This window comes from Pseudonaja textilis, chromosome 5, assembly GCF_049901715.1.
Source record: "Pseudonaja textilis isolate UNSWEBS1 chromosome 5, rPseTex1.2, whole genome shotgun sequence".
Classification (NCBI taxonomy): Eukaryota; Metazoa; Chordata; class Lepidosauria; order Squamata; family Elapidae; genus Pseudonaja; species Pseudonaja textilis.
In genome coordinates this window covers 23069710-23095519 of record NC_141994.1, presented here as the reverse complement: position 1 = coordinate 23095519, position 25810 = coordinate 23069710, and the positions used below count along the sequence as shown (strand labels likewise).

General features: G+C 42.4%; 1 protein-coding gene across 8 annotated transcripts in view; it reads left to right on the top strand.

The window, feature by feature from the left end:
• Positions 1-25810, top strand: part of SRPK2 (SRSF protein kinase 2) — a 120831-nt gene that overhangs the window by 18200 nt on the left and 76821 nt on the right. For 2 of the 8 annotated variants that reach the window (XM_087935542.1, XM_087935540.1), the window contains exon 3: positions 15441-15504. The exons of 4 other annotated variants lie outside the window; for them this stretch is intronic. In XM_087935542.1, coding sequence (XP_087791668.1) covers positions 15467-15504 — 38 coding nt within the window. In that variant the 5' untranslated portion in view covers positions 15441-15466. Of the gene's footprint in view, positions 1-15264; positions 15505-16139; positions 16234-25810 lie in introns of those variants that run through there. 2 more of the 8 variants (XM_087935541.1, XM_087935539.1) reach the window with 2 other exon arrangements.

The following is a 25810-nucleotide window of genomic DNA, read 5'->3' as shown; positions in this document are numbered from 1 at the left end:
TCCTCAAACTACAGCCCGCAGGCTGAATGTGGCTCACTGAAGCCATTAATCTGGCCTGCACGGAATCATGAGGCTGCCCTAGCCCTGCGCATGCGTGGCAATGACCCAAAGACCAGCTGGCCAGCAGGAGGAGTGGGCGCATACATAGTGGAGCTGAGCTGGGACGACGGTGCGCGTGCCCACAGAGAGGGCTCTGGTTTGCCACCACTCAGCTATAAAGTCTCCTTTTTATCGTATTGCACTATACGTTGACCTCTTCTAATGTTGTAGCCATGGCACCGTTTTTCAGATTTAGATCTAGAAAGAGTGCAGAGAAGAGCAGCAGAGATGATTAGGGGACCGGAAGCTAAAACATATAAAGAACAGTTGCTAGAATTGAGTTTGTTTAGTTTGATGAAAAGAAGGACTGGGGGGATATGATAGCAGTCTTCCAATATCTAAGGGGCTGCCACAAAGAAGAGGGAGTCCAGCTATTTTCCATAGAGCTGTTTCGAGTGTCCAGGTTGGGAGGAGCTCCAGTCTCGGCTCTCACAGGCTGAGCTTGAGATTGAGGAACGCCTCTCACCATCACGTGGTCCTCTGGGCGCTCCCCAGTTTTTTGCTCAGCCTCGTGGCAGTCAGGCTGTTTTTCCTTTTGCTCCTGGTCGTTCAGCACCTCAGTGTTTTTTTGATTCAATTTGGACTCTTCTATCAGCCAGCGCAGGAAATTGAGGTTGGAACTCCCTAGGGAGTCTTCTCTTTTAAGGGGAATTCGCTTACAACGTTTCTTCAGGGGAAAATCCAGCGCTTCGAGCGCTGCTCCCCCCCCCTTCGTTTGCGAGTCACTCGAGGCTCTCCAGCCCGAGGACAAACCAGCTGAACTGGCCCTGCGCCGCACTCACCTCTCTGACGCCTGGGCAGTCAGGGCTTCCACTGCCGCGTCCTTTTTCATTAGATCTTCCATCAAGTGGCTCCAGCAGCTCAAGCAGCATGTTCCCGCAGCTAATCTCAGAGCGCACCAGGACATCGCTAAGATCCTGGCCGTGGCCGAGTTCTCGGCAGACGCCACCTTCCAGGCTGCAAAATTCTCCACCAGGGCCATTTCGTCCCAGGTCACTGCCCGTCGCCTACTCTGGCTCCGCCACTGGCAGGCGGACGTAAAAAACAAGGCTAAGCTAGCATCAGCCCCCATCTCTGGGGGAAGCTATTTGGACCGGTTCTCGACCCATTCCTGGCCGAGACCCGTAACAAACGCAAGTATCTCCCTTCTCTTTCTAGGAGGTCTGACTTCAGAGGTTCCTCTCCCTCTTCTCGCCAAGGTTCTTCCCGTTCCTCCTCCTTCCCCAGGTACTACCAATCGTCTCCCTACAGGCCTCCCGACCGATCGAACCAGACAGGTCCAGAGGTACCTCTTCCAGGAAGCCCTCCCGGGATCCGGAGAGGTTCGTTCCGTCGTTCCCGATAATGCAGTCGCCCCAGGTGGCTGCCCCCTAAAAAAAAAAAAGTATAAAAACGAGAAGAAGGAGAGCAAGAAAGCCAATCCTCTTTAGGCTTCTCGCCTAGTCAGTCTCTACTCTGACACTTAACCCCTGCAAAACCTTTTTCTCTCAGCCTTGCCCAAACCGTTGGGGAAGCCTAATCCTCATAACTGCATTACCTCTCTATACCAAGGCACCCGGCAGGCCATACGGCACCCGGACGCAGGCTCCTAGCCTGGAGCACTCTTGCCCTCCTCATCTTGCCCCAGGGCAACTGGCCGGCAACACATCTACCCCCATCCCATGTTAGCTGGGGTTCCTCTTTGTGCTCCCGGTCTTCCACAGCCTCATAATCCAGGTACGCGGATCTCTCGCTCTGGTCCTCACTACAACCCTTATTCCCAGCCGAGGCGGCCCTCGGCCAGCTAGGCTCCCGAGCGAGGCCGACCGCCTCGCCGTTGGGCGGAACCGAACCTGGCCCCCACCAGGACAGGCCACAGTTCGGGAACACTCTACGTCTATGCAATTTGGCTCTCCAGGCCACCCTGATCCTAGCGGAGGGGCCCTTCCTCCTCTCCCGGTCATGGAGGTAGTCCATTGCCGGGTCCCCTCAGCCCTTGGATTCTAGGGCCCCTACACGCCTCCCTCCATCACTCTGACCTAGAGTTCTCTCAGGAGGGTCCTCAACAAGGGTCTATCTCATAATACCCCAGGGCGTCATATTGCTATCCTCGCAACGGTGGCTCTCCGGTCATTGAGGGTTCCTCCCCTCAACCCCGGCTAGGTCTTCCTCAGGGAGCTTCCCATCCTTGCCCCCGCCCAGGCTCCTTACGACCCGGGTCCCTAACAAGGTTCTGGCCGCTCTTACCTAGCCTCCCCCGGAACCCACCAGGAGGTTCTCCCCCAGGGCCTCTCTCTCTTTCGACCGGGTCTTCCTTGTGGCTTCTCATCCGCTGGAACTTGGACATGGCAGTCTTCTCTTAGTCAGGCTCTTGCGTCTCTCATCCTGAGTTCTACCAAGCCTAGGCCCTCTCCATGGGTACCATAGTCTACACCACTAGAAGTGCGGTCTCCTTGCCCCACAGCCCCAGTGAGCCTCTATCGGCGTCACCTACAGGGCTACCATCTAGACAGCCCCATCTCCTTCATTAGGCCTTCTCGTTGAGGCATTCCAACCTCCGAGGGTTCTCCTGTCGGGTGGGCCCTCCAGCGGGTCATCGGGGTTCCAGGAGAGGTTCCATCCCAGACGGGAGCCCGCCCGCAGGACTAGCCAAGCTTTGGTATGTCCCAACCTGGACACTCAAACAGCTCTATGGAAAAGGGCGTTGGTTCTTACCTGATACGCTTCTTTTGTAGAGCTGTAGAGAGTGTCCAGCCCCACCCATAGGCCGTCTGGTGGGAAACCTTGCTGTTCGACCGAGCAAACTAATATTTTTTTCTGAGTAAGATGAGAACAGGGCCTTCCTTCTCATCTTCGCAAAACTGGGGAGCGCCCAGAGGACCACGTGATGGTGAGAGGCGTTCCTCAATCTCAAGCTCAGCCTGTGAGAGCCGAGACTGGAGCTCCTCCCAACCTGGACACTCTCTACAGCTCTACGAAAAGAAGCGTATCAGGTAAGAACCAATGCCCCTTCTCAAAAGTACCTGAAGGCAGGACAAGAAGCAATGCAGTGATTCACTACGGCAAGAAAGGTAAAATGGGGCAAACTCACTTAACAACTGATTCGCTTAGCAACAGAAATTTTGGGCTCATGAGTCAAGGACTTACCTGTATACATTCATATTGTGGAACCGGTTGGCTTTTTCCCCCCTTTTTCTTTAGCTTAACTTGGGATGTGCACTTGAGCAGTTCATATTCTGTTCCGGTCAACACCTGGTTGGTTTTTGATGATGTAACCACCTCTTTTTAGCAGTCATATAGCCAGTTTGATTTCTATCTGCTTCATCTGGTGATGTCCATGTGCACAGATGCTGTTTTCAGATAAATGCCTATTGAGAAGGAGAGCCAAAAGAATTGTGATCTGGCCAGTATGGCTAAATGTTGAGAAGCAAAAGTCATTAAACAAGACAGTTGCTAACCAAGGACTACTTGTACTTGATATTCAAACCTCCTTCCCTCTCCTGTCCCTCAAATCTTGGTACTTTTGATCTTGATTGGGGAAAACTACCTTGTTTCCCTGAAAATACGACCTACCCTGAAAGTAAGTCCTAGCTTGATTTTTACATGTGCGCCCAATATAAGCCCTACCCCGCAAAGATAAGCCCTAATTAAGATCCCAGACTCCAGAGTGGACGGGTAAAAATTAAGATAAGGTGGGGATGGAGGGATGGAGCTGCCCTACTATTTACCTTTGGACAGTTGTAGCCAGGCCTCGCACACCCCGACACCTGTCTTACCGGCCCATTTGTTCTGCAGCCGGCAAGGTTGGCAAGGCTTTCCTGAAGGCCTTGTAGCTGATAACAAAGCTCCAGATCGATCCAGAGCTAGTTCCTGAAGGCCTCTGACAGTGAAATGGAGACTGGGGCGACACGCGCAAGTGAGGTTAGTCAGTGGATGACATCCCCCAAAACAAGACCTGGTGCCTTTTTTGGTGGCAAAAAAGATATGACAGGGTCTTATTTTTGGGGGAACACGGTAGTTAAACAGAGTAATTTTACTTAGATGTGGGAAACAGAGAACCTATAGTGTAAACCTTAAGAATGGTTTAAAAATAAAAGAAAATTTTCAAACAAGACTATCATGAAAGAAGAACAAATGAGATTCACAGAATTAGTCAAGGAAGAATTTGTTTTTTAGGTAGAATCAGAATGAAGAAAAACTAAACAACTGGATTCTTACTCTGGGGAATCAAAAGGAATTTTAAGGATGATCTTTAGGCTATTGTTTTTTCAATTTGCTAGCTGAGGAATTCTGGGAATTCCACGTATCTTAAAAGTTGCCAACTTTGAAAATCATTGACCTTGAGCATTAGAACATCTTCGCTCAGTACAAATTCCCATGGAGTTGCGATAAGCAGGTGTGCATTTAACTTATATCATTTGTTGTGGTGGGAGTCCAGTACAGAAATCATTGCAGTTAGCTTTAAATCAATATTTATGCTGCCAGCAAGGTCCATAGTAGTAACACCATGGAGAGAAGCCGGTGAAAACTGTACCCGTGGAAGCCACATTAAAATGAATATTTTGAAACTATCTGAAACTTCTCATTCTCTCTTTCTCTCTGGCAGAGAAAAAGAGACTATCTGATTCTTCAAAAGAAACTCTTAATTGCTAGCGGCAAATGAAGTGAGCGAATTTCTACAAATCTAATGTGCGTGTCATAATATTTGATGTCTCCGTGTTGTCATAATCTTTCAAAAGCTGGTTTGGCTGCTGTAATGACATTGGAAATAAAAGTCACATAATTTCTCTTGACTTCTTTTCTGTTTTAAAAATGACTGCCTTGGTATTCAGATTGTTGCTTGATTTTAGATTTTTTTTATAAAAATATATAACCTTATTAATATTAGTCTTGTAAGTAATTTTTTATATGGGAATATGATGTTAGGAGAAATCCTTGCCATTTGCCATGGAAAATGAAGCACACTGGGATTATAAAATGAAGCATGCTGGGATTATACAAACATCCTGGCATTATGCAGTGTTTCTAAAGGTATTTTTCATCTGTAATCTTTGTTTGTAATGCATATTTAGCCTATATATTCCAAAAATGGCATGTATTTAGAAAGAGAGAAAGGCAACTGGATCCTTTAAATCCAGTGGATTTCTTGCCCTGCTCTGTCCATCTCGTTTTGAGCCTTTTGAAATCGGGAAGAATATCTGATTTAATCCAGTGTCGGATTTTCTCCTTGGGGGTGTTAGAACCCTTTATCTGATCTTGGAGAAGATAATCTTCTTGATTCTATAATTCTTAGGATGTTTCACAGGGAGCAATTGGATTCCCTTCTTGATCTTGCAAATCGGTTATAATTTGATATTGACTCTTGGCTGCTGCCCCAGGAAGAAGTGAAAGCATGCAAGTGCTGGCCTAGAGAAGCCTGATGACAACAGTAGCTTCTTTCTCCTGCCTCTACTGCTCCCAGTATCTGTCTTCTGTTAATTCTCATCCTGCGCATTTAATCTGTAATCTTTCTTTTAGAGAAGCAGTAATTTATTAATGTGATCATCCTTATTCATAGTGAAGTGTGCTAGCTTTTTTATTTTTTAATCTTCACTTTAGATGGATTTATATTTTAAATTTGATTTGCATTCCACTTTAATTTTCTCCTTATTTAAATAGGAGAGAATAAGTATTATCGGTCCCGTTTGCTTATATTGTTTTGGGGTTTACGGTTTTGATTTATAACGTGTGGCTCTTAATTATTATTATTTTTAAGTGTAAGAGGGGGTTTGAGGGCCTTTAAGCTGTGGGAATATCATGTTACGGGTTGTGTTGGCATATTACACTAATCATTTTCTACAGCTTGTTGTGAATGTAGTTATTTGCACATAACAATTTTCTCATATATTTTGGCATTGGCTTCATCAGTGTGGTGCAGTGGTTAAGGTGCTGGCGTAGAAACCAGGAGATGGTGAGTTCTAGTCCCGTTTTAGGAATGAAAGCCAGCTGGGTAACCTGGGCTGGTCAACCTTTCTCAGACCATTCCCACACAGGGTGGTTGTTGTGGGGAAAATAGATGGAAGGAAGATTAGGTATGTTGGCTTCCTTGAGTTTTATATATAAGGTAATAAAGATGGGATTAAAACTCAAATAAACACTGGCTTGTTTAACATTCTCTTATTATGTAGCTACGTTGTCATTCATCTGTCAAAAACGCTAAACCAGGATTTTAATTTTGGGGGTTTTATTTGGTAGTTGTATTGCCAGACCACACAGAAATGTAAATGAAATAGCTGATCATGGGAAGAAACTAGCAAACTATTCACAAATAATGATGGCCAGCTTGTCGGCACAGCAATTGTGACAATCCATCATCTACTAATCAAATCAAATCAAATCAAATTGAAAGAAAAAAATGAAATTCAAAAAAAAAAAGAAATTGATACCTTATTAGAACCTATTACAGATAGTCTTCAACTCAGAGCCACAATTGAGCTCAACATTTTTGTCCCTGAGCAAGACAGTTATTGAGTTGAGCCCCATTTTACAACCTTTTTTTTTGCCACAATTGTCAAGCAAATCACCGAAGTTGTTAAGTGAATCATTCCATTGTTAAGCGAATCTGGCTCCCACCCCCCATTGAATTTGCTTGTCGGAAGACGTCTGGGGAGATTACAATGGTGGATATATGACCACAGGACACAGCAACTGTCATAAATACAGAACCAGTTATCAAGCATCTGAATTTTGATCAGGTGGCCATAGCGATGCTTGCAACAGTCATAAGTATGAAAACCGATCATAAGGCATTTGTTTTCAGTACTGTTGTAACTTTAAATGGTCATTAAATGAATAGTTGTAAACCGGGGATTAACTATACTCACTTGACCAATTGTAAAAACCGGACCTTAATTAAATTACAGGTGATATTGTTAGAGCTACAGTAGTAACTTCATCAGTTTTTAATTTCATGCCTCCACCAAGCACAATACTTTTGGGGAAATGTTGCAAAATCTGTTTTAACAAACTGAAAATTTACTTCTGTTTTGTGTGTGTGTATGTGTGTGTGTGATATTTTAATCGCAAGTGCATTTATAGGCCAGGTCTCTTGGGATTGTTCTATCATTTGAATTTGCTGCGCAACCATGGAAAGAGAGAGCACCTTCCCCAAAATGAGTCATTTTGCCTATCTTAATTGCATATCTCATATTTTGCACCTTTTTGCATATCTTAAAAAATGTCTGTCTTATTTTGGAATGTTCTTTACAGCAGTGGTCGCCAACCAGTGGAGCGGGGACCACTGGTGGTCTGCGAGAAAATTTTGGTGGTCTGCAGAGAAATGTCATCCCCAAAGCACCCCCCCAAAGCAATTAATCTAGGTTGCGCAGGAACTCAAGGCTGCATCACCCACATGGCCTGCGGGAACACAAGGCTTACAAAGCATCCTGCTCCAAGAGGCTGCGCCGGTGTGACAAGTCTCACAAAGACTCGTTTCTGGCGGAGTTTGGGGGAGAGAAAGAAAGACTTCTGCTGCTTCTGCTGCTTTCCTTGCATGAAGCCAAAAGTCTTTCCACCCCACCACCCCTGAGAATGGAGCTGGAGATGGTATCCTGCAATCCCAAATAAAGAATGATTGAGGAAAACGGGATGGGGAATTTTCCTGCAGACTTTTTTGTGGATTTTCCCAAGGTCTCTGGTCCACAGGATTTAAAATTATGAGTTTGGTGGTCTCTGAGGTCCAAAAGGTTGGTGACCCCTGGAATAGATGATTCAGAGGACGCATGGCAATGCTTTAAGATCTTCCAACTTGTATGGCAGAAGCTATCCTAGGAAATGCATTTTATTTAAGAACTAGCTGGATACCAGTGCTTTGCAATGAAACTTTGTGATCAGGCTATGCAGGAGAAATTAGGTTCAAAATCCATTGGCTCAGTGGTGAAACACATAAGGGAATATCGCTCCCGCTGGCTTGAGTCCAGAAGCAGTTCCATAAGTGGAAGGCATAGACATTTTGGTGAGGTTCTGAGGTTTAGTACTGAAAGGAGCCCTAGGCCGCTCCTGAGTGAAGGAGTGGAATGGCTGGCCGTTTGAACCGAGGTAACGGAATGTGAGGCAACTGGCAGTTGGACCAGAGTTCTTTTCAGGTGGGGAGGGGGAGTAGAACTCCTTAGCATCAGAGCGTGTTCATTACTGCATAAGAAATACTAATGTAATGGTAATGATCCGATGGTCATTTCGAAAAATCCTTTCTTAGCAAGCACCTAGAAGCCAAGAGGAACATACGTGCCAAATTTCAAGTTTGTAGGCTTTATGGTTCCAGAGATTTCTTGATTAGTGAGTGGTACTTGGCTTTTATATGTATAGACTAGCTGGATACCTGTGCTTCGCTACAAAACTATGTGATAGGGCTTAGTTTTGGAGGAGGAAAATAAGGGGGAAAAATTTCTGCCTCTACTTACCAGTATCCATTGGTATTCATCTGGCTAGTGTCTTGTCAGTGTGTGAGAGGGTTGAGGGCTGTTTGGAAACTAAAACAGTATTTGCTGTGCGAGCAAGGAGACAGTGAGGAGTCTGGGTGTGGCTTAGCTCAACTGTTCTGCATTAAAGCTGGTTGCTGCTGTGAAACTAAAAGTGAAACTGAAACTCTTCTGCTTGTGTTTTGCATTTGGAACAGATTTCTTTTCAGGTGAGTAGAACTCCTTAGCATCAGAGCGTGTTAATAATAATATAGGAAATACCGATGCTCTGATGGTCATTTCGAAAAATCCTTTCTTAGTGAGCACCTAGAAGCCAATTTGGAACATATGTGCCAAATTTGAAGTTTGTAGGTTTTACGGTTCTGAAAATTTTATGATAATGCATGATCTTTCACTTTTATATACTGTATATAGATGATGTGATGGGGTGTGTATCCATTCCTGCATGCACCAAATCACAATTTCTCTTTGGGGATGTAAATTGTAGCAAAGCCCCTACTATTTATTTCCTCGGGTTTTAATTTTCAGTCCCTGGTCAAGGAAGGATTCATGGATGTCTACTATAGGTTTTCTGGCAGACTCTTAATGCCGAGGATGTCATCTTCACTTGTAATCTGGCATGGTTTTGCTTCCTCAAATTTTTGTTTTCCCTTCATGCATTTTTAAAACTGTTTAAGCAAGAGATTGTTATCAACAACTTACTGATCTTGCTTTTTTGAGCTTTTTAGAGTTTTCCCGGGTGTCTTGCAATTGGAGAACTTGGTCAAAATAAACGCTGGTCCATAAATTGTGACTGGTGTTAGTTTGATCATTGTACACATTGTAGACAGTCCGCAATAATCTTGAATTCTGTTCCAAACCTAATTACTAAAATTGAGAAGAGTAATTTGACTTTATGGAAGCTATATCTATAATTTTGTCATATTTGGTATATCAAATATAAACATATCATTCTAAGCCTTTTAGTGAATTTTGCCCCATTCTACATCCTTTCTTGCTAAAGTTATTAAATGAATCACTGCCATTTGTTAAAGTAGCAACACAGTTATTAAGTGAATCTGGCTTTCCCATTGACTTTGCTTTTTCAAAAGGTCACAAAAATATTTTTAGCCTCAGATGCCTCTCTACATACCTATTTACCTACCTATCTACCTTATCTACCTATCTACTTAATTACCTATCTACTTACCTACCTACCTACCTAATCTCCCTCCCTCCCTCCCTCATCTACCTATCTACTTAATTATCTATCTAATCTGCCTACCTACCTACCTACACTCTCTCTCCCTCCCTCCCTCCCTCCCTCCCTCCCTCCCTCCCTCTCTACTTAATTACTTATCTACTTATCTACCTACCTAGCTACCTAATCTCTCTCTCTACCTCTCTACCTACTTACCTACCTACCTAATCTCTCTCTACCTACCTATCTACCTTATCTACCTATCTACTTAATTACCGATTTACTTATCTACCTACCTACCTACCTAATCTATTTCTCTCTCCCTACCTACCTATATACCTATCTACTTAATTACCTACCTACCTACCTCTCTCTCTCCCTCCCTATCTATCTTATCTATCTTCCTATCTACTTAATTACCTATCTACTTATCTATCTATCTACCTACCTACCTACCTTATCTACCTACCTACTTAATTACCTATCTACTTCCTATCTACCTACCTAATCTCTACCTACCTACCTACCTACCTTATCTATCTACCTATCTACTTAATTACCTATCTACTTATCTACCTACCTACCTAATCTCTCTCTCTCCCTCCCTATCTGTCTACCTATCTACCTTATCTATCTACCTATCTACTTAATTACCTATCTACTTATCTACCTACCTACCTAATCTCTCTCTCCCTACCTATCTACCTATCTACCTTATCTATCTACCTATCTACTTATCTACCTATCTACCTACCTACCTAATCGCTCTCTCCCTCCCTCCCTACCTACCTATCTAATCTGTCTGTCTGTCTTCTCTCTATCCTATCCTATCCTGTCCTATCCTATCCTATCCCATCCATCCATCCATCCATCCATCCATCCATCCATCCATCCACCTGAGAGCCATGGTGGCGCAATTGTTAGAATGCAGTACTGCAGGCTACTTCTGCCAACTTCCAGCAGTTCAATCCTGACCAGCTCAAGGTTGACAGCCTTCCATCCTCCCAAGGTCGATAAAATGAGGACCCAGATTGTTGGGGGCAACAGGCTGACTCTGTAGACCACTTAGAGAGGGCTGGAAAGCATTGTGAAGCGGTACATAAGTAAATGCTATTGCTATATAATCTGTCTGTCTCTCTCTCTTTCTCTCTCTCTCTGTATAGGTATAGATTAGATATAGATATGATGTAGATTTGGACCTGCTGCAACTTGATTGCTGGAGTTTATGTGAATGTTGAATGGACAGCTTTCAAATTAAACCCAGGGGAGGAATTAAGAGTTTCCGCCTGTGTGAAGGTGAAAATGTCTGCTAGTAGGGAAGAACAGAGAAAAATGTCAGAGGCGGAGATGCAAGGACATGTCAGTGATTGTCTGTTTAAATGTCAAATTAAGTGGGGATGCTTGCATCAGAGGTGGGTATTCAGCAGGTTCTGACCAGTCCTGGAGAACTGGTAGCAGAGATTTTGGGTCGTTTGGAGAACCGGCAAATACTGCCTCTGTTTGGCCCCACCCCCCTCTATTCTTTGCCTCACATTGAGTCCCAGTTGATTGGCTGGGTCTTCTTTGGTTGCCCTGCACAGGAGAACAGAGCTGGAAAGCAGGTTAGTGGGATGGGGAGGGAATGGGGATTTTACAGTATCCTTCCCCTGCCATTCCCACCAAGACATGACCACCAAGACACGCTCACCGACACGCCGACAGAACTGGTACTAAATTTTTTTTAAATCTGACCACTGGTGGTCTCATGATTAAAATTGGGATGCTTGTCATTTGATTCATATTTACGATGGTCTGCAATGTTCCAGGGTCACATGATCCCCTTTTGCGACCTTCTGACAACAAAGCCAAATTAGAATAGAATAACAGAGTTAGAAGGGACACCTTGGAGGTCTTCTAGTCCAACCCCCTGATCCATTTAACAACCGTGTTACTAACTCAACAACTTGCAGCAATTCACTTCACAACTGTCTCACTTAGCAACAGAAATGTTGGGCTCAATTGTGGCTGTAAGTCAAGGACTACCTGTATTACATTCCGTACTTTTATTTTTAAATAAAAACACAAGCTTGAGATCATGGATGCTCAAATGGGAAGTGGGCTATCCTTTAAAAAAAAATGCTGTTGTCATGCCTCTGGTGGAGACTGACTCTGAGGGAGAGGAGGAACAGGAGACAGAGAGTAAAAGTGTGGCTCCTGAGGTTGTGGAGGAGGCTGGGGAAGGGCAGAGACCGGCAGGGAAGTCAGAGGAGGACCCAGGCCCATCCCCTCTGCATCCTAGGGCATGCAGGGAGGAGAGGATAAGGGAGAGACCTGGTCTACTGAGGAGGAGAGGGCCTTGATCCTCTTCATGGGCTGCAGCTGTGACAACTGAATAAGAGGACGGACCTGCGTACGGGCGGGCACTGGAAACAAAGCGTGGAAATATCTCTAGTTTATGGTTCCTCTCTGAGTTTGGTGCCCTTCCCAGTGTGTGTTCTGTTATCTGTGGACGTCCTTCAGTCCTAATCTTACCTGGTTTGTGTTGCTTTTTTCCTCCTCCTCATAACTGTTTGCGTGGGAGTTTTTTGTCTTCCCTCAAGGATATTTGGAGCTTGGAAGCAAAGTGAAGGAATAAAAGGGGCTTCAGCTGTTTTCTGTGACTGTGTTTGTTTTGTATCCCACCCTGGGTCATCCCTGCTGTAGATTCAACAAAGTCCTCACTAGCTATAAATAATTTAATGTTGAAATGTATGTGTAGTTGATGGTGCATAAGAACACAAAGTTCCTCTCAGTTGCCTTTGGAGAGATTGGCGGCATATAAGTTTAATAAATAAATATTGGGAAGAACAAATGCTCATGCATTAATATGATACTGTGACAGATTTCTGATGGTGTAGCCAATTTCCCCTTTTTTACTTTTGACATTTCTCTTCTTCTCAAATTCAATTCGATCAATTAGGGTTAAACAAATCACAGATGGAAAAATATCCAAGAGAAATCCACCTTTTTTTTTTTTAGAACAGAACAGAGTTGGAAGGGGGACTTTTGAGGTCTTCTAGTCCACCCTCCTGCTCAAGAAGGAGACCCTAGACCATTCCAAGACAAGTGGCTGTCTTCTTAAAAACTTCCCCAACTTCTGAAGGCCAGCCATTCCATTGGTTAATTGTTCTTACTGTCAGGAAATTTCTCCTTAGTTCTAGGTTGCTTCTCTCCCTGATTAGTTTCCATCCGTTGCTCCTTGTCTTGTCTTCTGGTGCAATTAAAATTAAGGGGAAATTTCCTGCCGGAGAGAATAATTAATCGGTGGAACGGCTTACTTCCAGAAACTGTGAGTGCTCCATCAACTGGAGATTCTTCAAGAAGAGATTGGAGAACTGTTTGTCCAGAACTGTATAAGCCCGTGATGGTGAACCTATGGCACACATGCCACAGGTGGCACGCAGAGCCATTTGTGTGGGCACATAAGCCCCAGCCAAACTTACCTGCATTGCGCACGCGTGCGCCTCAGAACTGATTTTCAGCCTGTTTGAGGCATTTTTCACCTTCCTGGAGGCTCGAGGGAAGTCTCTGCAGCCTCAGGAGGCCAAAAGACGGACCTTCCAGAAATACCGGAAGTGCCAAAACGGGCCCATTTTTCAGGCTGCAGAGGCTTCCCTTGATCCTCTGGAGGGCGAAAACGGCCTCAAATGGGCTGAAAATCAGCTGGGAGGCACGTGCATGTGCAGTGCAGGTAAGGGAGTGGGGAGGATGTTGTGCTCACATGTGCAGGGGGCGGAGCGCATTGCATTGTGGGTGCTGGCATACATGCACGCTTTCGGCACACCATAACAAAAAGGTTCACTATCATTGGTGTAGGCTCGCCTACTTTAGCAGAGGGTTGGACTACAAGACCTCTAAGGTCCCTTCTAACTCTGTTATTCTACAATATTGTAAATATAATGTCATCCCACTCTTTTGTATGATGGTTTGGGATCCTTAGAAGTGGGGAGGGGGAGAATTGAAGTGTGTGTTATGTAGAGGTAGTCCTCAAAAGTTCAGTTCAATTCACTTAGTGACCGTGGTTCCCATTTGTGATGGTTGCAGTGTCCTGGCAGGATTGGACGACCCCCTTTTGCGATCTTCCGACAAGCGAAGTCAGTGGGGAAGCCATACTCAATGCGTGAACAGTGTGTAGCACCTGAATGCCATACCTTTTGATGGAAATAAAATAGTATTAATCATATTTGTTTCATTTAACAAGCTTACATAATTCTAGTAATACACATATTTTAGTTATTATTTAGTTATTCAGTATTTCAATGAGTCATTTTTATGCCAATCACCCTGTCCTAAGTATCGTACCTTTTAATACAATTAGAATATTACTTATCATATTTACTATATTTAGCAAACTTAATATAATTCTATGAATAATACAAACATTTATGTTAAATTGAAATCTTCCATTATTTGTTTGTTCAATTTATAATCCTTCATTATTTGGCCATTCCATATTTCAAAAGGTTATTTTTATGTCAATTATCATATTCTGCATGACATACATTTTAATACAAAAAGCATTTTAAATCATATTTGTTACATTTAGCAAACATACACATCCAGAAGTTGTGAATACTCCAACACTGGAAGTTTTTAGAAAGACGTCGGATAACTATTTGTCTGAAGTGGTGTAGGGTTTTCTGCCTAGGCAAGGGGTTGGACTAGAACCATGATGGCGAACCTATGGCACGCGTGCCACAGGTGGCCCGCAGAGCCATTTGTGCGGGCACGCAAGCCCCAGCCAAACTTACCTGCATTGCGCATGTGCGCGCCTCCCAACTGATTTTCGGCCCGTTTGAGGCTGTTTTTTCCCTTCCAGAGGCTCGAGGGAAGCCTCTGCAATCTTGGAAGGCCGAAAAACGGGCCTTCTGGAAATACCAGAAGTGCCAAAATGGGCCCGTTTTCAGCCTCACAAGGCTCCAGAGGTTTCACTTGAGCCTCTGGGAGGGAGAAAATGGCCTCAAACGGGCCAAAAATCAGCTGGGAGGTGCGCACATGCACAATGCATGTAAGGGGAATAGCCGGGGTATTGCGTGTGCATGCGCAGGAGGGCACATTGCATTGTGGGTGCCGGCGCACGCACGTTTTCGGCACACCACAGCAAAAAGGTTTGCCATCACTGGACTAGGTCCCTTCCAACTCTGCTATTCCATGTTCTATATTCTACATATTCATATTGATTTATAATAATTCATTATTTATTTAGCAGATTTTAACCATCTGGTCATTTGTAATGAGGAGGGTGGGGAATTATTTTTGGGGAAACAAGAAAGCAACCCACCCCATTCATTTGCAATTCCCCCGACTCTCTTTGCATCCAGTTGATTTCTTGCAGACCGGCTGGGTAACTTCCCCGATGCCATTAAAAAAAAAAAAAGCTAAGATGTGCCTCGACACGTAAGCCCGTTTTAAGAAGCATCTGGTTATGTCAGTCCAGCCTCAGGAGGAGAAATTTCCCCCCACACACACCCCCTTCTGCACAAAATAAATGGTATTTCCTGCTTTCATAAAGAGTCATGTGCGTACATGGCCTGGGTGATGATGTCTCCCGAGCTCTTTTCTTTTCCTAGCGCCGTTGAATCGGTCTCTGCCGGGGACTCCTCTCGGCCGTTTGCAACAAAGGGGAAATCAGGAAAAAAGAAGCGCCTTTCTCTTTAGATAAGGCCGCAGGCAGTCTTTTGGTTGTGAATATTTTCTGATTTTTCCAGAAATCAAGCAGAAGATTGAGCTGCTGATGTCAGTTAACTTTGAGAAGTCCACCTCGTCAGAAAGGTACAGCTTAAAGCATCTTCTGCATGAACAATTCAAATCGGTGTGGTGTTGCTAACCTGCAGCTCAGAATATATATTATTTTTACCGTCCTTTTAAAAAAAAAAATATATATATATCTTGCATGTTTGCCTTTTGATGTCTGAATCGAAACCCGTGTTTTGGTTGAGCTTTTGACATTGCTGAGGTGGTTTCTGACTTTGTTTTTCGTTTTAAAAAGAGAAATGAAATTTCAGCTGTGCAGCATGCAAAAAAACCCACCCCTCCTGTAGTTATTAACGGTTCTCTTCCCTCCCCGCTCCAGTACGTGCCTGTGTGTTTATATTTTTGCTGCAGTCGATGGTGTCTTTGTGCTCGTCTGTCTTTTCCACCGGCAAATATCCATCTTGAATTTTTTTTTTTCAAAGAAAATATCCTGACCCAGAGAGAGGGGGAGGGTGGGGGGGGGGGTTTATTTTTTTTAAAAAAAATAAGGCTGTGGCAGAGAACTACGGGCTAGCTAGCTACCTAGCCGGATGCTTGAATTTAACCTTGTAGAAAACAGGAATCGTTCAAAGCACGATTTGTGTCTCTCTCTGTGTGTGTGTTACAAGGGAGTGTCCTTAGTAAGAGCTTAGGAATTGCAAACCTATGAATTAGTCACATTCGGCGAGAGGGTTGTGATGCTGTTGCAAGTCTGTGCTAGGAAATGGAACAATCACTGCAAGCATCAGTGGTTCATCATGCCTGCAGGTAAGGCAGAATTACTTAGAAGCATCCCGAAGGCAAAAAGAAAGAAAACTGGCATTACCGGCCAATTTGCTCACATCCTTACCTCGTTATTTTAATTTCACATTTATGGAACATGGTGACTTCTTTTACCGGAGCTAATGTACTAAGCAACCATCTTCTTTTATTATTTTGCTTACGTTTTTGGGGGAGGTGGGTGGATGTTGTTGTTAAAAAATATGATAAATATTTCCCATGTAGTATCACCGCTGTTTGGAAATGCATGCATCTTTATTATTATTATTTTTTCTCCATTCGGACCACGGTTCTTCTAATGTTTCGTTAGCCATTCCTCTCCTCTTATGATGTGACATAATTGAAGTGGACATGTTTTATATCCGATACCCATATCGAAACGTACAGCAGAGGATATCATCCGGGGATATAGGAAAAAAAAAAAACCCTTGGAGCTAATTAGGAACATCATTAAAAAGGCATTTTGGACTGTGTAATATGTAGAGCTTTGAAACAGGACAGGTTCACAAGTGGGGGAAGACAATCCATCAAAAGGAAGGGGGACATTTATTTTCCTTTAAAAAAAATGACAACATGACACAGCCCTGAGAAATAAGATTTTAAAATGGTGTGCAGGGTGGGGTAGGGAAGTAAGATATCCTTGCTGAGTGTATGTGTGTGTGGTTTTTTTCCCCCCAAGTGGTGCATTTCCAGGATTTGGGCAATGGATTGCAAAATTTGATGGGGAGAGGGGATGTTGTTTCTAGGCTCTAGAAAAACACACACACACATCACAAAACCAAAATGATAATTTGGTTCGGCGATCTGGTTTTTCCATTTCTGTCCTGGTTCTATATCAGCTATAAATATTATGCCAATAAAATGGTGGTAATGATGACGTGAGGAAGGAAGCTCGGGATGAAAATAGCAAGGAAAACTGTGATTTTTTTTTAAAAAAAGGTTTTCTGTTAAGGAATGGCTCTCTTATTTGGGGTGGTGGTGAAGCCAATTATATTTGCTGAAAATGTATGCAGCATTAGGAATAACTTTGCCACTAGTATGTCAAGAGATATATTTTAACTCTAAATGGAAACTGGTTCATTGGAATTAACCTGTTCCCTTAATTCATATATGCCCATCATTAATTGCATCCGGAGGAAGCAGATTTTAGGATAAACATTGTGACGGTGGAACGTTGGAAAAAAAATTTCCTTGGTTTCTTTTTTGAGGGAAAGAGAAATAACATGTAAGGCAAATATGTAAGGCAAATGTGTACTCTTTTGTGTAATTTAAATGAGGGCTCCTATATAGGAGAGAGATCAAACTAGCCTAGAAATTATAGCTGTCATTCCTGTTGTGGGCTCAGTTCTTTTGCATAATTATATAAAGATATGTACATTTTTAAAAATAAAATAAACACATATTGCTTTTGCAAAATGTCATGAATTCCAGAATGTTTTTGTGTGTTGGAGTCTCCCATTTTCAGGGAGTTAAATTGCATGTAAGAGAAAGCAACATTCGAATTAATGCATTTGCACGCTTAAGTGAACGAACTTTTTTTTTTTGAATACCTTTTTCACCTTGTACATTATTTAAGCAAAGCAGCCTTTCCTTTTTATGTATCTTCTCAGGGAGGACTTTGAAATTAAGATCTTGGGTAAAATGGTTCTGTGGTTCTGAAAATTGTGCCCTTTTACATGCACGCAGTCAAAGCATTCACATGTCCAAAGTATGGACAGCATTAACAGTGAGTGGTGTTTGCGTGTCCTTATAGGCCCAACCATGAAAGCAGCAGAGAAATATTTCAGAATGCACTAACATGCTTATTGGCATGATGGCAGTGTGTGCAGAACCATTCATGCGTATGCATGCTTTCGACCGAACATGTTACATGTATGATAGTGCAAGTTTAGAAAGTGATGCTTTTTCCCCGCTCGTACATATTGGATCTTTAACCTACGTGCATTAAGCGAAAGTCCACACAGTGAATTTTGGTAATAAAGGAGAATATTTGTAGCTCAGGGTTGATATGAGGGATCCTTGGTGCTCTCTGAGCTTTGTCGTTTTCTTGTAGACGTTTCATGACCCAAACTAGGTAACATCATCGGTGTTAGCAACAATTAAGTAAACAATGCCCCAATGAAAAAACTGCCAAAGAAGCCAACAGTAAACAGCCCAACCAAAGAACCTCTAAGACTGCCCCCACCAACACTGACAGGACAAGCACCAGAATAGAAACTAAGAGCAAACTCCACTCCTTACTAGCATTGATGGTGTTACCTAGTTGGGTAATGAAATGTCTGCAAGAAAAACAGCCAAGCTCAGAGAACACCCAGGACCCCAGAGTTCTCCTCCTCTTCCTCCTCCTCCTCACGATCCCTACTCCCTTCTAGCACTGATGATGTTACCTAGTTTGGGTAATGAAACGCCTGCAAGAAAACAAGCCAGCTCAGAGCGCACCAAGGAGCCCCTGATGAATGTTATGCATAAAAATAGCAAGTATTTCCTCATTACCTGAAGAGCTTGAATTGCATATCCGATTAGATATTCCTGTTCAGGTGCAGGTAGGCCTCGATTTTCAGACCTTTGGCCAACTGTTCAAAGTTACAACAGCTCTGAAAAAAGCGACTTAACGAACAATCCTCATACTTCTAACAACTTGCAACATCCCCATGGTTGTCACACTACCAAATTTTGGGCGCTTGGCAACTGGCATGTATTTATGATGGCTGTAGCATCCCGGGGTCACCCTTTGTGGCCTTTCCAGCTGGATTCTGACAAGCAAAGTCAATGAAGAAAGCCTTGATTCGCTTAGCAGCCACACGATTCATATTAATGACGATGACAGTGTTTCTTAACAACCGTGCAAAAATGGTTGCAAAATTGGGCGCAACTCCTTTAAACAACTGCCTTGTTCGGTAACAGAAATTCAGGCCCCAATGATAGTCATAAGGATTATGTCTTCCATTTTATAATTTATGTTGTAATTTTTAGTTTCAAGCATTTTTATTGGAATATTTATATTCTTAAAATATAACTTCAGGTCTTTATTTAATTTTTTTTAAAAAACTACTTGTTGTATGGCCAAAACCACAAGAAATACACATAATATACTTCCTAGTTATCTGAGGTGAGAGTGTTATAGAATCATTTCGTTATATTAATAGTTAACGTGAGGAAATAAATCATTTTCTTGTGAGAGAACACTTTCTGTCACAAAATACAACGTTGGCCATATTTTTCTTTAACTTTTTATTGCTGGTTAATCTGTAACAGAAGACAGTAAGAAATTAATAAGAAAATACAATAAAGAGATGACAGCATAGATTTCAGAATGAAGCAAATCAGAAAATAAATAAAATGTAGACAAAAAAGGAAAAGAAAAGAAAAAAACCGAGATGTATATTGAAACAACTAAATAGTATGAGAATATTTTGATTGCTGTGGTTCTTAAATCAGAAATTTAAATCATGACTACATCAAACCACAATCAGATTTCCCATGGTCTTGAAGGAAGTTTATATGAAAATAACACAAGTTGTACATCAGATATACTAAATATTTTCCACTATAGTAAAACAACATTCTGGATTCATCCAAAATTCTCCGTATTTCACAAATTCCAATTTTTCATAATATAATTCAGAATCACATGGTTACATGGTTGATTGACCCTGATCTATTTTCTAAGGAGATGGAGTGATATCTTAGTCATCTAATATACCTAGTTAATTTGGTTGATAACATCTGTCTCTCTGTAGACTTTGCCAGAACTGATATTTTCTGTACTGTTTACATTCCTTTTACATATTCATCATGATGAGAAGAAGTGCTTTGCTGTTCTGTCTGTTTAAACAGAAGCAATTTACTGAGGCATATCTTTATAACAGAACAAAAGTATAATAGAGTTGGAAGGGACTTTGGAGGTCTTCTAGTCCAGCTCTCTGCTCGCTATAGCATTTCAGACAAATGGCTGTCCAATCTCTTCTTAAAAACCTTCAGTGTTGGAGGATTCACCACTTCTGGAGGCAAGACATTCCACTGGTTAATTGTTCTCACTGTCAGGAAATTTCTCATTAGTTCTAGGTTGCTTCTCTCCTTGATTAGTTTCCACCCGTTGCTTCTTGTCCTGCCCTTCAGGTGCTTTGGAGAATAGCTTGACTCCCTCTTCTTTGGGGTAGCCCCTGAGATATTGGAACACTGCTATCATACTCCCTCCAGTCCTTCTTTTCACTAGATTAGACATAACCCAATTCCAGCAACCGTTCTTTGTATGTTTTAGCCTGTATTCCCCTAACCATCTTTGTTGCTCTTCTCTGCACTCTTTCTAGATCTAAATCTGGAGAACGATGCTGGAATGGAGAATAGGTTGACCCCGCCCCTCTTCTTTATGGCAGCCCCATAGATATTGGAGCACCACTCATGGCACCCCCAGTCCTATTTTCATATATCATATCATATATCATTTCATATATATATGTTATGTCTCCTCTTGGAAATTCAAACGAACAAACATAAAGCAACCGTTTCACAATCAAATCAAAATGAAGGAAATAACAAGATAACAACTGGCAGAAACTGTTAGGACTCCCCTTCGAAATGCAAACAAACAGAGAGCTCATTGCTGTAACGTCCTCATTCAAAATTGTCATTTTGTTCCTGGCGAAAGGCACCAGCTCAGCTGTGTCCTTTTATACCCATTAAGGCAATGTGCTAATTAACTGGCTTGCCCTTCAGATTAACGTTTCCTGGTTCTGACGTCAATCCACGATCTAACAGTCATCAGAGTCAAAACTCCCAACAAGACCGATCCTTCCAATCACAACATATATGTGTGTGTGTGTGTGTGTGTGTGTGTGTATACATACATACATACATACATACATACATACATACATATATATATATATATATATATATTCATATTCTTAAGTTTTTGTGGGTACTTACATGTATGGCATTCAGCTTTGTTCGGGTATTTTCCCAGGTCATTGTAGTTGTGTTTTTAAATTTGTAGCAACGTTTCGGCAGAATCTCATCTGCCATCATCAGGCTTCCGTATAGTGTTCATCTGTGAGTCAGGCTTTTATAGTGGTTTCAGATTTAAATTTGGGGCAGCCTATTGCTGTGCCAGAATGGTTTTTTCTTCACCCTGATTGGTTGGGAGTCTTGGTCTGTGTTTATTGGTCTTGGAGTTTGCTGTGTTCTGCTTGATTGGTCTTTTTTCATGAATAGAAGAGATGATTCCACCAGACTGTCAATCATTTGGAAGCCTGCACTCACAAACAAAAAAATCTCCACACCACAAGCCAGGCAAACACCTGGGCACAGACAGATCCCCCCTGATACCTCCAGCTCAAACACACCCCAACCAGGCACCCAGATGAAACCTAGCTTCCTAACTAATGATAGCCATACATTTACCCGGAGCCAAGCTGCACTAAAGGCCTCCAATAAAGTAACACAATGTTGCCAGCCAATCAAGAGACAAAAAGAGCCAAAAAACAGACAGGAGATATTAGAAACACCAATCAAGCAGAACACAGCAAACTCCAAGACCAATAAACACAGACCAAGACTCCCAACCAATCAGGGTGAAGAAAAAACCATTCTGGCACAGCAATAGGCTGCCCCAAATTTAAATCTGAAACCACTATAAAAGCCTGACTCACAGATGAACACTATACGGAAGCCTGATGATGGCAGATGAGATTCTGCCGAAACGTTGCTACAACTTTAAAAGCACAACTATAATGATGTGGGAAAATACCCGAACAAAGCTGAATACCATACATGTAAGTACCCACGAAAACTTTAGAAAACACACACACACACACACACACACATATATATATATATTTACATGCAGGTCTTGGCATGTTTGGGTCTTTTCCCGTGTAAGATTGAGAGCATCTTGGCAACGTTTCAGTGAGGTCCCACTTGCCATCTTCAGGCTGGTGCTTTTGGCTTCGTGCTTGTGTGAGCAAAGCCAACTGAAAGTACCAGCCTGAAGATGGCGAGTGGGACCTCGTCAAAGCGTTGCAAAGATGCTCTCAATCTTACATGGGAAAAGACCCGAACACGCCAAGACCTGCATACCTGTACACACATACATGTATTCATATATTCATATATACTCTGCTAACAAATTCCAGTGTCAGTCACGTCAAGCTAAGGAATCTGTTCAGAAAACTGGAAATCCCCAAAGATCTTGTGCTCCTACAAAACCTATCTACAGATACGGAAGCCACAGTACAGAGAATGTGGTTCCAGGTCAAAAAAGGAGTGAGACAAAATACTGTATGTTCTTCCCTCACTTATTCAACCTATGTGCTGCATGTAATAATTCGTTTATTAAGAGGAGCTGGGGTTGGAAGATGTGGTTTTAAAATTGGAGGAAGAAACAGCAGCAGCAACCAGTTTGTTGACAATGCTCCATGGCTGAAAAAGCTAACTATCTACAAGGTCTGGTAATGAAAATCAAGGAGCCCAGTGAAAAGAAGGAACTAAGATTGGAAGGGATGGGATGGGATGGGATGGAATCAGAAACAAGGGAACGGAAAGGAATGGAAGAATATTAGAATGGAAAATGGAATGGAATGGAATAGGATAGAATAGGATAGGATAGGATAGGATAGGATAGAATAGAATAGAATAGAATAGAATAGAATAGAATAGAATAGAATAGAATAGAATAGAATAGAATAGAATAGAATAGAACAGAACCTACCTTATAGGTTCAACTCAGATATTACCAAAATTCAGTTAATAAAATCAATAGGGCTTCCAAATTTGGTGAGTACATAACAGATATATCCAAAACTGTACTAGAAGAAAATCGCTCCAATATTCAATATTCGCACACTAAAGAATATATTTTTAAAAAAAACCCTCCACAGGTAGGAAAAGAATGCCTGGACTTGTTTATTTGCATTGTGCAAAATAGAGGGTTTGCTAATATAGTCTAAAGCAAAATTAGATCATGGAAATCAACTGATACTGACATCCATCCATTCAAAATGTTAGGACAGTCGATTCCTTTATGGCCTTATATAGTGGGATAGACTGCCACAACTCAGCAACTCCTTGATACCTAATGTGGCCCTAGAGCAGGGATGTCAAACGCAAGGCTCACGGCCCGGATTTGGCCTGTGAGGTGCTTAAATCTGGCCTGCGGGGCTGGCCTGGAAATAGCATAGGACCGGCCCCGTGATGCCTCTGGCACCCAAAACAGGGCATAGGCAGCCCCTGCGGGGCCTGTTTTGGGCCTGGACAGCCTCCTGAAACACTTTGCCAACCAAAATGGGGCACGGGAGTCCCGTGCGTACCCCCCCCCCGTGCCCCATTTTGGTCAGCAAAGCGCTTCAGGAGGCCATCCGGGCCGAAAACAGGCTGCGAAAATGCCCCCCCCCCTCACCGGCCCATGGAGGAGAACTACAATGCTGATCTGGCCCTCAAAGAAATCCAGTTTGACACGCCTGGCCTAGAGCTTCAGATGATCAGTTAAATAACTCCGAATTATAGTTGTGCTCCGCCCTTCCCACAAAAAAGCTTCCATTTTTAGACTTGCTTGCTTTTCACAGTCTTCCTCATCTGGATTTTTCTTTTCTTTTCTTTCTTCCATTGTTAAAAATGATGATACAGGCACCTTTCCAAAGCAATTTTTCTTGGCCTCATAATTTCTTCATTCATCGCGTTTGGCGGCTTCTTGCTATTTTCTGGCTTTTGGGCTTCTCGTGATCAGCGTCGGAGAAATGACGTGAAAAATAGTTCCCTTCCCTGCCCCCCTCCACTTCCTCCCCTGTTTTTCAAGCAACAGAAACGCTGATGCTCACATAACAATCGTGCAGAGTTGGCATGTTGTAGGTCCCATCCATTCATCAGCGGTTACCTAATGGGGACCTAGAAAATATATCTTCTCTAATTAGCGCTGAAAACCTAGCTTGGGGGTGGGTGGCCTTGGGATGGAAATGGGTGCTGGATTGTTTTAATGTTTGTTTTTTTTCTTCCAGTCTTTGAATAATTATCGCAGTTCGTAAACCAAAGACCCAAACTCCACCCTAGAAAGTAGTGTTATGAAAGGCAGCTTCATTTAACAAGCGTATCACTAATTTAACAACTGCAATGATTCCTTTTAACACCTGTGGCAAGAAAGACTGTAAAAATGGGGCAGAACTGACTTAACTGTCTTGCTTAGTGACAGAAATTTGGGGCTCACTTGGGGTCATAAGTTGAGGACATTTTTTGTTAGCATCACATCCTTAAAATTATTACAATTCATTTAAATATCAAGTTCCCAACAATAAGAGTAGAGTAGAGTGGAGTGGAGTAGAATAGAATAGAATAGAATAGAATAGAATAGAATAGAATAGTTGGAAGGGATCTTGGAGGTCTTCTAGTCCAACCCCTTGCTTAGGCAGGAAACCCTACACCATTTCAGACAAATGATTATCCAGAATTGTCCAACAATATAATAATCACCCTGTAGGTTTGATACAGATAGTCCTCGACTTAAAACAGTTCATTTAGTGACCGTTCAAAGTTACATCACTGGGAAAAAAGTGACTGAGGACTGTTTTTCCCACTGAACAACCGTTGCAGCATTCCTCAGGATCACATCATCAAAATTCATATGCTTGGCAACCGACTCACATTTACGACGGTTGCAGTGTCCCAGAGGGTCATGTGATCCCATTTTGTGACCTTCCAATGAGCAAAGTCAATGGGGGAAGCCAGATTCACTTACCCGTGTTACTAACTTAATAACCGCAGTGATCCACGTAACAACTGTGGCAAGAAAGGTCATAAAATGGGGCAAAATTCACTTAACTGTCTCGCTTAGCAATGGAAATTCTGGGCTCAATTATGGTCGTAAATCAAGACTACCCATACTTATATAAAGTAAGCAATGTGCCTACTACATTCAGTGTTTAAATACATGTAAAATGTTTAAAACAGTCAGATTAATTGGTAGTACATTTCATAGAACCCTGGGAGTAAACTCTTCTGTACCTAAGGCAATTTAATAAACGTGAATAGGATAGTAAATATGTACTTTTGCTCTTAAATATATAATCTTGTCATTTTTGCTATTTTATCACAAACCTTAGTTATTTCATGCATAACAATATTTGTTAGGAACTTTTAATTAATGTTTGCCATAGATATCTACAAGTCTGTTTTTTAAAAAAGTATTTACATGTTATTTTCTAATGAGATGCTAGCTTTATTTCACAAAGTGAAAAAGTTGCAGAACTGGCTATATATTATAAATTCTGAAAAGCAGGTGGAGATGGGATTAGTTGAAGCTAAAGTGAGCAACATCTTAAGGAGACTTTTGGTATAGAGGGAAATCTATAAAAGTGAAATACCCCTCACGCATCATCACAAAATCTCCAGAACCGTAAAGCCTACAAACTTGAAATTTGGCACGTATGTTTCTCTTGGCTTCTAGGTATTCACTAAGAAAGGATTTTTTTGAAATGACCACCAGAGCATTAGAATTTCCTGTATTATTGTTATTAACATGCTCTGATGCTAAGGAGTTCTAGTCCCCCTCCCCACCTGAAAAGAAATCTCTTCCAAA